At 58.2% G+C, this 12,678-nt stretch overlaps 1 protein-coding gene across 2 annotated transcripts in view; it reads right to left on the bottom strand.

Moving 5' to 3' along the window:
* GRIK3 (glutamate ionotropic receptor kainate type subunit 3) overlaps window positions 1-11,899 on the bottom strand; it is a 118,356-nt gene extending 106,457 nt beyond the window's left edge. For both annotated transcript variants that reach the window (XM_074926400.1, XM_074926401.1), the window contains exon 1: window positions 11,571-11,899. In XM_074926400.1, the coding sequence (XP_074782501.1) occupies window positions 11,571-11,685 (115 nt within the window). In that variant the 5' untranslated portion in view covers window positions 11,686-11,899. The remainder of the gene's footprint in view (window positions 1-11,570) is intronic.
* Between the last annotated feature and the right edge of the window lie 779 nt (window positions 11,900-12,678).

Genomic DNA, 12,678 nt, shown 5'->3' with positions numbered 1-12,678 from the left:
TCAGGGATGGGGAGTCAGATCGTCCTTCAGCGGGGGCGAGCCCACCTCCGCCGGGCACAGGACACAGCGCAGGGCAGAGATCCCAGATTCGATTAGGAACAATTTAAGCAGCCTATAACGCAAAGCAGAGCCAGAAACCAGGGCAAAAGTGACCTGAAGCATGATTTGCAGTGAATGTCTTTTTCTCTCATAAATAGGAGAGACACTGTGGGATGATTATCCACCCAGATTTATCTCTGCAGCTCCTTGTGTATCCTTCTGTGCTTAAAAATGTCTCACTGCCCTTTGCATTATTGCATTGCCCTTTACATTCATACCGCATAAAGCTCTCAAGTACCGTAAAACTTACAAGGTGTAATATAATGTCGCGGGTTTCTTTTACACACCATAAACAAAAGTCACTGAAAAAGGAGCACAGAAAGGGAGACGTTATTTGGCCTGACAACAATACAGGAGGAAAATATATATACAAGTACACATACATACACTCTTACACACTTAAAATCCCAGGCTGGATTGATTATCTGGCATTGATGGATCACTTTAATGTATTACGTAGATAAGGAAATTGATTATTCAATAAATCACTGTCGGCGCTAAGAATCCGGTGTTAAAAAGAAAGAGAAAATATTATAAATCTGTCACACACAGCAAAGAAGAAGCTTATACCTTTAAGGTTAATCACGATGTACCTTTTGCTGCACATCCAATGGAAGAACATCTCGGCAGCGCTAAATGACCCGTTTTCCTTCCCGAGGCTCTCGAGGACACGAACGATCCCGGAGGCTGCCGCGGCCGGTCCCGCGCCCGCCGACGGGCAGCGTGAGCCCCCGCGCTGCCGCCCACCCGGCGTGGCCACGGGAGACCACCGGAGAGGAGGAAAGTGCCCCAAAATGCCGCAGCGGGCGGGAGCTGCGCGGAGGCTCTGCCTGAGAGAGCGAAGCGTGGCTGCAGCCTGCCGGGAGCTGGGCTCGGGGGTGGGGAGCGCCCACACCGTCGGCGTGCGGAGGGGGGGACCTGCCTGTGCACCCCGAGCTACGGGGGGGGAGAGCAGAGCCCAGGGCGTGGGAACACCACAGGAATCGGAACAAAAGAGGAGAACAAAGGAAAACCAAAAGGAAAAATGGAATATCCAGGACTCAGAGAAAACATCCACCTCTGTGTCCCGCTGGAGAGCTGGCCAGCAGGTTTTCTAGGCCTGGCTTTGGCAGGTTGGCCTCATGTTTCTTTCCGGTAGCGACCTTACTTCTGCTTCCGAAGGAAAGGAGTAGGAGCTAGGTGAAGTCGGAGTCTTTTAAAAAGCTCAGACAAAACATGTCATTGGGATGCCTTATAGCAGTATTAATAAATAACAGCAAAAGCTAAGCTAAGGGACGTGCTTTAGAAAAGAAATACCTAATGGCTGAATGCTTTCTCTGGGGAAAAGCGTTCGACATAGTCTGTGATAAACTTCCTGTAACAGGAATCTGCAGGAAAGAACACAAATATTCCTGCAAGTTATGACTATGATACTGCCAGGCTGAGCTACTTCTTAAAATCTCCAGGTCGCATCCCGGTGCCATCACGTTCCCGTGACTCTCAACACAGAAAACTGAGCAACTGCTCCCAGTCGCGTGTTGGCAGCGACTGGGGACTGCTGGGAGGTGAGTCCCACCGGGCTGACACTGCCCCAGAAGGCTGAAACACGAATCCTCTGGAAACCGCCGTCTTGCCCAAGAAACTCCGCTGCCTGCAGCTGGAGCTGGAGACGAGGCGGCGGGCGAGGAGCGGGCGCTGCGCTCCCCCGGCAGGGCTGGGCTTTGCTTCTCTGCCCCGGGATCCCGCGTGATCTGCGACCACCCAGACAGCAGCGGCCCTGGGACACGCTCAGAACTCTTCCCGTGCACAGAAACTGCAAACGGTTCTAGAAACCATTAGGAAACGGTCTTGATCTGCTCTAAGTTTTACTAGAAAATATATATCAGCCACCTTTGTGCAGAAGATGAGAGATTAATAATTCCCCTCCAGCGAGGCATGAATCAGAGAGATTCAGACCCAGCAGCACCTGTTCACTTTAAAGAAAACCTTTATTTATATGGCAATGAAAACAGCCATCTTTTTTTCAAACTCCCAGACACCGTAGCGATACAGACACACACATTATTCTTCACCGATGACTTAAAGGCCACCTTTCCGGCAGAGCAGGTCCCTTTGGCAGAGGCCGTTTGGCGTTGGCAGCGCAGCCCCCCCGGCCTCGCACCCCCGGAGCTGTGGGGCATGCGGCCCCCGAAGCAGAGCCTGGGTCTGTCCTTCATGTGAAAATCTGTTCTCAGATCCTCTGCCGAGCAGGTGCTGTAGCCATTTGCTCCGTTCGTAACAAAACCAGCCCCGTTTCTGACGTGCAACTTCTGCTGCAGCCGGGGAAAAATTCCCTCAGCCCGTGTGCCCAGGCAGGCGCGGTGTCTCGCAGGGGGTGGAATTTCAAATGACTGCCGTGACTTCCTTCCGAGTGCTTTGAATTCACTGCAAAACTAACCAACAAGTCTAACACTTCAGTCCCAATAGACAGCCGTAACTCAGCTAAATTTGTGGGTTATACCAGATTTTATTTACTGTTTCATCCTGGGAGATAAGTAAGAGATGACAGCCATCTATTCATTAAAGTGGAGGAAAGCCGCCCACAGCTGACGCTGGTTCTCTCACCAGACACTTCCACATCTTTAATCGAATTTGGATTTTGCAGTACCAGCTCTGTTATTTTAAGAACAGTTTATGTTCCGATTCACCTGGGTACTGGTGAGTTGGAAGAGCTGGTCTGTTCACCTCCAAGTCCCCAATTTGAACAAAGGACATGCTGTAGCAATCAGACGTCATTACCAGCTAATGAGCATCCAGTGGCCTATGTAAGAGCAGTCAATGGCCTCTTCCCATTCCTTATTGGACATGGGAACCTCCGTTACAACCCGAACTGCTGCAGTGGCACTAATGAATGCTCCTGAAGCTACTGTTTGCAGATGTCAAGGATGGAAGGCTAATTTAACTCAATCTGTCTCAAAAGCCTTTGTAACACACTTAGTGCTGCGGTACCTGGGACTGGGGAGGCCCCTCAGTGGGGAGCCCTGGGTGCCCAGTTTCCAGAGGGATGAACAAAGTGCAGGGCACAAATTCGGGAATTCATCTGAGCAGTTATGTGATTCTCAGCCTGTTTTATTCCTCTGATGTTAGCTGGTTTATTTGTCCGGTTAAAACCCTTCCTGAACAGTGATGTTTTTCTGACTCAGTAACTACACAGACTAAACTCCTAATCCAAGGTGCAAATGCTCTTTATTTTGCTGTACTCTTTAGGCTTAGTGTGCCCAGAGCGAAAGGCCAGGCTGTACTTCAAAGGAAAAAAAGCAACCCTGGGGATTCTGCTCCAGGTGGGGGAATTTTTGGTGCGTCGGTTCCTGGCAGGGCTGAGCCAGACACCAACGGGTGCCTCTCCAGACCTTCCCCGGCAGTGCTGGCGGCTGGTGCAAGGTGGAGGAGCATTGCCCCACGGCCTGGGGGGGGCTGGCAGGGGGGCTGGCAGGGGGGCTCCATTTGCTCCCGCTCTGTGATACCCAAGTGAGTCACCTCGCACCGAAGTCAGGCTCTTGCCGAGGCAGCCGACAAGGTGTGTTACGGCATCCTTCAGGCTACCTGGGAGAGCCTTTACCTGGAAATCCAGAGGGTGCAGGCAGGAACAAATTACAGCTGAGAACCAGAGCCCTGTTTCCAAAATCTGCTGTGCCCAGATCCTTAAGTCTATCGCCATCGTGCAGCACCCCCGTGCCTCCCTAGAGTGACTTCTCAAGGGAGTAGTTACGGTGCAGTCTGGCTCCTCCTGATGCCGGGCTGTGCTGTCCCCCCATTTAGGGAACCTCTCGTCAAGAAGCCAGAAATCCCGTATTTCCTTCTCCCTCCTCTTTTCCTTTCGCACTCCTGAGCACTGTGACAGATGGATTCCACCACTCCCACAGCACCCTCTTATTTTAAACCCTGTGATCACCGAGGGGCCCCTCTCTTCCCGTGCTGGTGCCTCGTTACCTGAGGTTGCCCAGCGCACTCCCCTGCCCTGCGCGGGCTGCCCGGCTCCCCCAGACCCCGTCCTGCACCCCCAGCCAGCCGGGGGGATTTACCAGCAGTGGTCAGTGACAGAAAACAGCCTCCTAAAGTGAAATAACTGGTGGGTCTTCTACACCAGACATGGTGGAGAAAAACTGTCCTAGGTGAATGAGCCCAGCCCAGCTTGCTGTTTAAAAACTGCCAGCGCCGAGGTGTTGGCTGTCCCCCCGAGCTGCGTGCCCCGAACAACCCGTCCTGCGGCGGCGAAGGGCGACGTGCGGGGCCGCCGGACACGCAGCGTGACCCTGGGGGGACGGGGAGGTGCCTGCCCAGCCGGGGCCACGCTGGGGCCGTACCCCCCAGCCCAGCCCTGCGGCTGTTCCCCGGGTCACACCATGTCCCTGAATGCCCCAGGCCCAAGGGGCTGACAGCTGCCTTACTCCTCTACTAAAAATCATTCTGATTTTTATTCTATGGATTTGCCCCCACACTGAGGGGTGCTGGTTGTTGGCTGGGGCACAGCAACAAAACCCAAAGTCTGACCAGGTCCCTGGGCTAAAACATTAAACAATACAGATCCAGCAAGGTGGCCTTTTGTCGCTGCCGGCCAGGGTTTGCTGTCCTCTCCTCGTTCGCGCTGCTGCAGAGGCTGAACGATTTGGGGGGTGTCGGGGGAAGCTCGGAGCAGCACTGGGGTTGCCTCTGATGTGGGGGTACCCCGCGGCTCTCCTCAGCAGCGTTTGCAACCAAATGGCATTTTCCTGATTACCCTCCCTCCCAGAAATAACGGAGCAGTCGCGTCCGTATTTGTGCATTCATGCACAATGTCTGGCTGCCGGTTGAAAGCACGAGGACTGGTGCTGCTGAGCGCCCAGGTAACACTCGACATGGCGAGCGCCTCGTAGTGCAAACCTGAGAAATGAAGCTGTAATGTCAGAGGAAGGTTCCCTGCAGGGCAGCACAGCAAAAGGGGGGGTGGCGGGAGGTGAGAGCAAAGGGTCTAACAGAGGCAGCCACAGAGAAAAGCTGGTGCTGGAGCAAAGATGAAGTGGCGAACTGAGCCTTCCACCTGCCTGATCTTGCTTGTGATAAGGACCCGCATCAGTGTTAGGCTTTGCCGTAAGTACCAGCACATTATCCCTGGTTTTACTGTTAATTACAACAGTAGTAACATGTGAAGCCCCATCACATCGGAATTCCCCCTACATCAGCCCAGGCCAGACAAGCTCTGCCTGAAAAACCCCCCTGAGTGTCCGAGGGGCCAGAAGCCCACGGTATTCGCTGGTGGAGCCTCAGGGTCCCCCGCGCAGTCCCTGCAAACGGCAGCGTCTGCAGCCACAGCAGCTCGGATTCTCGTGGCTTTGAGACAAGCAGCGCTCCTCGCGTCGCCGCTATTCGCTTTGGCAGCATCGCCACAGCGCAGGTTTGCTCCTCGCCCTCAGCCCTCAGCTCCTCTCCAACATTTGCCTCTCCCCCCCACCTCGCCCACGGAGTTGTGGTGCTTTCAACTCGTTATCTGCCGTACACAGAGAATTCCACCAGCCCGTCTTCTGAGCACACAAAGCAAAACCACAAGTCTAGACGGCATCACGTTAAACCTCTCGCCAAAATGAGGGAGAGGAGATTGCACGGCGTAACTGGGGGAGAAACGTAATACGCTGGATTATGAGGCTTAGTGCTTGCTACAAACAAGACTGAGCAGCGTCGGGCTTCAGTTGATCGTGTGTCTCCGTGAGAGACTCCAGCATCGAGGCTGTTCTGGCAGAGCTGCTCCTGCAACCGCTTGGAAATGCGGGATGAGAGCAGCGGGAAGCGCGTGGCGCTGGGAGGAAGGTGGCAGAAGCTGGCAGGGTGGGAGCGGCGAGGCGCAGTGCCCTCTGCTGATGCTGGCCCGCAGGCTGAGCCTCCGCCGAGAGCCGGAGGAGCTGGGCTGGGCTCAGGGTTGTGAATTTAGTGAAGCTGCTGCCTGTACCCCGGGAGCCATCAGCCAGGACTAGCCCCAGCTTCGCTGTGGATTGAATTACTGCCAGTACTGTCCTGCGCGCGACTGCGTCGTGGAGGCCTTACAGAAAACTGCTCATAATATCAACCTCCATTTAGCTTCATCAATAAAAACAGCCAGAGACGGAGAAATTAAGTCTGGAGCGGTGGATTTGCACCCGGCTGGCGGCAAACCCAGAAGCAGCAGTGCCGGAGCGGGCAGCCCCCGCCGCCACGGCGCGTCCCCCGGGGCAGAGGTGCCACCGCCGCTGTCCCACACGCAGGGCCCACACGAGGCTCCTTCCCCACTCGAGGTCTGTGGAAATCCGCCGCCCCCAGCCCCGGGACGGCAGCGTGCAGGTGCCACGGGTGGGGGAGTGCCCGCTCCCAGGAAGCAGCCCGGCACTAAGTAGGGCTGTTTATTTTGGCGGTACTCCTGCCCTATGATGAATGAGGGTCTATTTTATTCTGGTTTGTGGTTTGATCTTAATTTCCTGTATGAAGTTCTCAAGAGGATGCCAAGATCAAATAATTAGACTATTCTGCGATAAAGAGGTAACATTGTTATTCAAATGTATTCAGAATTAATTTACCACCAAACAATTTACACTGCCACCCTTATATCCTGCTGAAATTACTGGAATATGTTATCTGACACACAAAGCATCTCATGACCTGAAATAACTTCATCAGCCATTAAATGCAGGAGCGGGGGGTGTGCGGCCACAGAAACACGCACGGAAACGCAGGAGAAGCCACAAAGGCATCAGAGTGATTTAAAAACAGGAGAAAGAAAACAAAACAAAACAATATAGCACTTTACTTGCAACACGGAACATGCAGAAAGCAGAATCCTGAAGCAGCCCGTGAGCGTGCTCGGCCCCAGGAGGTTTTGGGGGCCAGATCCCCCCCCGAGGCACCGCGGGAGGCACCGTCAGCGCCACTGCAGACCCCACCGAGCACCCAGGGCTGCGTCCGAGGCGCCCCCGGTGCGGGGCGAGGTGCCCCTTGGCCAGGGGCCGCCCAGCTCGGCCGTCTGGGTGCTCACCCTCCAGACCAGGAGCACAGGGGATGGGGAGAATCCCCCCAGTTAACATTTGCTGAGCCTGCGCCTGGCCTCAGGTGCCGCCAAGCTGCTGAAGGCGTTTGCTCCGCGGAGGGGGGAGCGTATCGATCAAGTTCCATCCCTGCCCGCTCCGACCCCGCCACGTTCCATCCCCTCACCAGGCACCGAGAGGGGATTCTCATTCTTCACGGCTGGTGACCCCCAGGCCACAGGCGGGGGCTCAGCCCCGCTGGGCTGCGGGCGGACGCGCTCGGCGGCGTTTCAGAGGAAAAGGGTAAAAAGTCGCGTCTCAGCCAGCGATTTCTGGGCGAGAACCCCCCCACCACGGGGCAGGGGGTGCAGGTGGGGCTCCGGCCCCCCTCACAGCCCGGTGCCACCCGACGCCCGAGCCCCAGCCGGGCCGTCCCGTCCCGCCACCCCTCCCCGCAAGGCCGCGGCCAGAGCGGCCACCGGCCGGAGCTGAGCGGGGACGCTGGGGACGCCGTGCTGGGGGGTCCCTCCCGGGCAGCCACGGACCCCGCGGCCACGCAGCTCCCCGCCCCGCGGACACTGCCTTTTTCAGCCTGCAAAAGCTTGCATTTGCCTTTATTTTTAAAAATAAAACTTCGTTTGCAGAGTGTGGGAAGGTGATTTCAAAATAAAATTCCAGACAGGCATAATAAGCCTCAGAAAAGCCAATCACATAGAGGAGGATAATTATCCACAGACTTTGTTTTCTATGTATTTATATAAAATAATCAATGATTTTTTTTTCCACACAGACTCCAATCCAATTTGATTGTCTTTTCTGTGTTACTTGCAAATCATACAAACAATCGATGCCCTGACCCCTTCTCTATGCAAACACAGCTCAGAAAGAGACTACAAGTAATAAAATCCGATAAATTCCTCAGTGCAGGACTGTTTGTTTAAAAGCCTAGCTGGAGCCCAGTCCCGTTCAGAGTGACTTCAGGGATCCAAGGGTGGGACTTTCAAACACGCTTGAGGTATAATTATTGCCACAAATAATCAGCAGGAACACAACCTTAGCAAAAAAAAACCCCAGAACAAAAGCAAGAGCCCAAAGGTGAAGGTGATTCCATTTAAAACGTAGAGAGCAAAATGAAATCCCTCCCAGGCACGGCGCTTCTGCAGAGGAGGGGCGAGGCGAGCGTGCAGCGGGGATTTGGGGGGACCCCCGTGCGGGGCAGGCTGGGGACCCTCCCTGCCCGTCCCCCCCGCCCGCAGAGGCGGTGGCAGAGGCGGTGGCAGAGGCGGTGGCAGGCGCCACTGCTGCTGTCACGGGCACAGGGGGGCCAAGAGGAATGATGGCAGCGGGGCTGCGCGGTTTTGGCGTCACCTCAGCAGCACTTGAATACAAACAAACCCACTAATCAACAAATACAAGTGCTAAAATTGGAAGGACGGCTCCTGTGGCCTGGTTTGTACAATTACTTATTAATCTCAAACCGTTGGCATCCGCCTGATCTGCACGTATGTCTTGCTAACACATCGTCCATCAGAATAATCACCGTGAGTAATTTCTGACGGCGCGTTGCCAGAGCCCGGCAACGGAACCTGCTCTGCGGAGAAAGGCCGGTGCCCTGGGCCCCCCCGCGGCCCCCCGGGCCCCCGCCTCGCGTCGTGAGGGCCGGTGCCATCGGGCTCCACAAAATGGCATCAAGCTCCGTCTGTCACTTCGGAGGGGTGCTACTACTGCTTTTTAATCTGAGAGGTTCGATAAATAGGCTACCGCCGGTGCCTGGATCATCCTGCACGCCCCGCTTTCACTGCACGAGGGGCATGATATTGCAAACGCTCAGCTGCTCGGTGCAGCACTTAATAACAGGTATAATCTCCCTGATCTCATCCGCAGCCGGGGCTGGCAGCATCGCAGCCTGCCTCTCAGTCACACTGGTGTAAACACGGAGTAACTCCACTCGCACCGCTGCCGTTATCTGTCTTTATAGCAGAACAACTCGGGGTTGAATTGAGCACCTTGCAGCAGATCTAGATGCTGTTCTCTGATACAGCATTTTCAAATATTTAACAGATTGCGTAATAATTGAACAGGTGTCGAATGAGCTTCAGATACAAACTCCTACTTAATAACAAAAATCCAGTAATGAGGCAGATTCTCTTTGTACATGTATATGTACAGATTATGTTTAGATGTGTAGATTAAATATTTATATTTTACTCATGAGAGGAAGGGCACTTTTGGCTTTTCCTTCCCTTTCTTAGCTATCTCTCCCTGTATTTATTTTAATACTCAGCTTTGAGAAGTTACCTGTCTTCTCTCTGGTTTGATTTTCAGTTCTAAACCAATACGTATTTAAGTGTTCTCCACTTCTTGGCATAACCTAGTAATTAAAAGAATTACTTGAAAGCCAGGGCAGCTTTGCACAAATTAATGCAGGGGGAAAAAGCTGCAATTTTCCAGTGGGCTGAAAAAGAGGTCAGAATTATGCCAGGTTTAGCTGAGAGCGAAGGTAAACACAGATTTCCCTGCAGCCCCATTTAAAGCCTTTTCCTGATCTTTAAGTTTCTTATTTCACTGCTCAAGAAAAAGGCGAAATGAGGAGCTGGGTGTTGGGGTGTTTCTCAGCAATTAAAGCCAAGGCTGCTCCTGCAGGAGGCACAGCAGTGCTGGCAGAGGCGGCGCGCAGCCCTGCCTGCCTGTCTCCCTGCCCGCCTCCCTGCCTGCCTGCCCACCCTCTTACCTCCCTGCCCGCCGCCTCGCTGCCTTTGCCCCAGCCCAGCCCAGTGACCCCCTCGCCCGGGTCCTGGTGGCCCCCGAGCCGAGGCGGGGAGCCGCGGGCAGGGGGGAGCAGAGCTCCAGCGGGAGCGAGCGGCACCGGGGCAGGGCTGGCAGCAGCGCCGGGCTGGCAGCTCCTCCATCCTGCCCTGCAACTGCATGGAGCCGTCTAGAAAATCCATCCTCGGGGCAACCGGGGCACCCGGACTTGAGACTGACCGTGGCCACGGGGACACGCCGGGGCCCGAGCGTCCCCCACGAGCCCCGCTGCTCTTCCCAGGGGTCTCGGCGACCTCAGCCCGTTCCCTGCCAGCCCCGCTGGCACGGCCGCAGCCCCCCACACGCCCCCTCGGCGGCGGGGCCTGGCAGCTGGCCACCTCTGGCCACCTCTGGCCACCTCTGGCCACCCCGGCCAAGCCGAAAGCCGGGCGAGCTGCAGGCCTGGCACCCCGGGACCCCCGGCAGTGCTCGGGGGGGGCAGGCCGGCGGCATCGGGGGGGCTCTGCCATGGCACACGGGATGACACCTGCTCCCGCTGGCGCGGTGGGACCGGCGAGGCCACCGGAGCGTTCCCGGGAGGGGGCTCCTGTCTGACAGAGCCCCCCCGGCTGCGGCTGGCATGCCGAGCAGCTCGGCAGAGAAAGTTCCGCAGCGGCAGGGCCCAGGCCCCAGGGACGGGGCCATTAACCTTTTCCACCGACATTTCTGGCGCTGGCACAGGCACAGCACCCGTCTGCCCGGCGTGGGGCTCCCAGCGCCCGGTGGGAGCAGATGTTGCCCCTGCAGGACCCCCCCAGCCCCCGGCCCGCGGACGGTCGGGGTGACGCAGTCGCTGCAGCCCACGCTGGGGGGGACAGGGGTCCCCCCCGAAGGCGCCCGTCCCTCGGCACCCGCCGGTTTCTCTGACTGGCTCTGGCGTTGCTGCGGTGCCGTTGCGCCGGGATAAATAAAACCCATTTTTCCCACTTCAAAACACTCCCAAAGGGATGCCGTCCTCCCGAGTTGCTCTGGGTTGGGGTCTGGTCCCTGGCAGGGAAACCTGCCCGTGTCATTTCTGCCGGGCATTCAGCAAATCCCCGGGAAGGCGCAGGGGTGGCAAAGGACACGGGCTGTGGCAGATCTTTACACGCCACGTTCAAAACAAGTATCTCCTTTCATCAGAAGGACCCTGGACGCTCCCCCGAGCTGCTATCTGTGCAATTACTTTATGTAACACTATTAAAAATTAATTCTCCCCAGAACCCCGGCAGTTTAATGAAACACGCCTGGCCCTCAGCACGGCGGAGCCGGGCCACGGGCAGCGGGGCCACGGGCCCCCCCCCGGCCGCCAGTCCCGTGTGCTCGGCACCCCCGGCCCTGGGTCACAGCACCTCCGCACAGCACCCCCACTGCAGCGGGCTCAGCACCCCCCGAGCACCGGGCACCGCTGCCCTCCCCGCAGCAAGCTCAGCACCCCTCTCCGGGGCTCAGCACCCCTCTCCGGGGGGCTCAACGCCCCTCTCCCGGGGCTCAGCATCTCCCGGCAAAGGCTCAGCACCCCTCTCCGGGGGCTCAGCACCCCGACCCCTCTCCGCACGGCGCCCAGCGCCCCCCCAGCCCCCAGCCCGGGGCTGCCGCTCGCTCCGGGCGCGGCACCGCTCGGTGCCGGGACAAGCCCCGCTCCGCTCCGCGTCCCGCCCGGCGCCCCCCCGGCCCCGGCCCCGCGGGGAGAGGCGGCCTTACCGATCCGGATGACATGCGGCATCCCGTGCGAGCTCTGGCCCCAGAGGCCGCCGACCAGGAGCGCTGCCCAGTATTCCCAGAGCACGCCGCGGAGCGCCGGCCAGAGATGGGGCATCGTTGGGGAGGGCGCGGGCCGGCGCGGCCCTACGGCCCCAGGGGCAGCGGGGGGGCGGGCGGCTGCTGCCCGCGGCTCAGGCGGAGCGGCCGGTCGGCGCCGAGGCCGGACCGCTCGTGGCACATCTTAGTGCGGCCGCGCCGGGCCGTCCCGCGGCGAACCGCGCCGAGCCGAGCCGCCCCGGGCCGGGCCGTGCGGTGCCGGTGCCGGTCGGGAGGCACCTGCGGAGCCGGGGCTGCCGGTGCGCCCGCGGGAGCGGGTCTGTCCCCTCCTACCGCTGATGCGCGCGGCTCGCGCCAAGCCCCGGAGTGGAGCGTGGGCACACGCACACCCCCACCCCCCCGCCACACACACACCGCCCCCCGGCCCCCCCGGCCCCCCCGGCACCGACACGCACCGACCCCGACCCGCCGCTCCCCGCCCGCCCCCCCCCGGGCCGCGGGCAGGAGGCGCCCGGGGACCCTCGGCGGGGACCGCGGGGCACTGGGCGGGGGGGGGTCCCGGCGTCCCTCTGCCCCCGACGGCAGCCCCGTCCCGCGCACCCCGGTGTTCTCCGAGAGCTCCCGGGGGTCCCGCTGTCCCCGGACACCCCGCTGTCCCCAGTGTCCCCGGGGGTCCCGCTGTCCCCAGTGTCCCCGACGGCCCCGCCGCCGGCTACCGGGCTACCGGGGCCGGGTACCGGGCTACCGGGCTGTCGGGGCCGTACCCGCGGGCGGGCGCCCAGCCCGGGCTCCGCCACCGAGAGTTTAATGACCTCGGTGACAGAGACAAAGGGCCGCACACGCGGCGGATAAGTAGGCAGCTTTGTCAACTTGCTGGGCTAGGCTGGGGCGAATTTATTTTTTCTCATTTAAATAATTTGATCTATTCCATCATTTCCAATCGCTCCCATTTGCCAGCTGTCTGCTAACTACATCGCCTGGAACATCTGAAGAGCAAATCTTTAATTTTCTTACAAACATACTATTACTCCGTATCTGTTCATCTTTTTAA

This window comes from Athene noctua, chromosome 24 (assembly GCF_965140245.1).
Source record: "Athene noctua chromosome 24, bAthNoc1.hap1.1, whole genome shotgun sequence".
Classification (NCBI taxonomy): Eukaryota; Metazoa; Chordata; class Aves; order Strigiformes; family Strigidae; genus Athene; species Athene noctua.
Note: the sequence above shows the minus strand (reverse complement) of the source record. Positions and strands in the feature narration are given on the sequence as shown.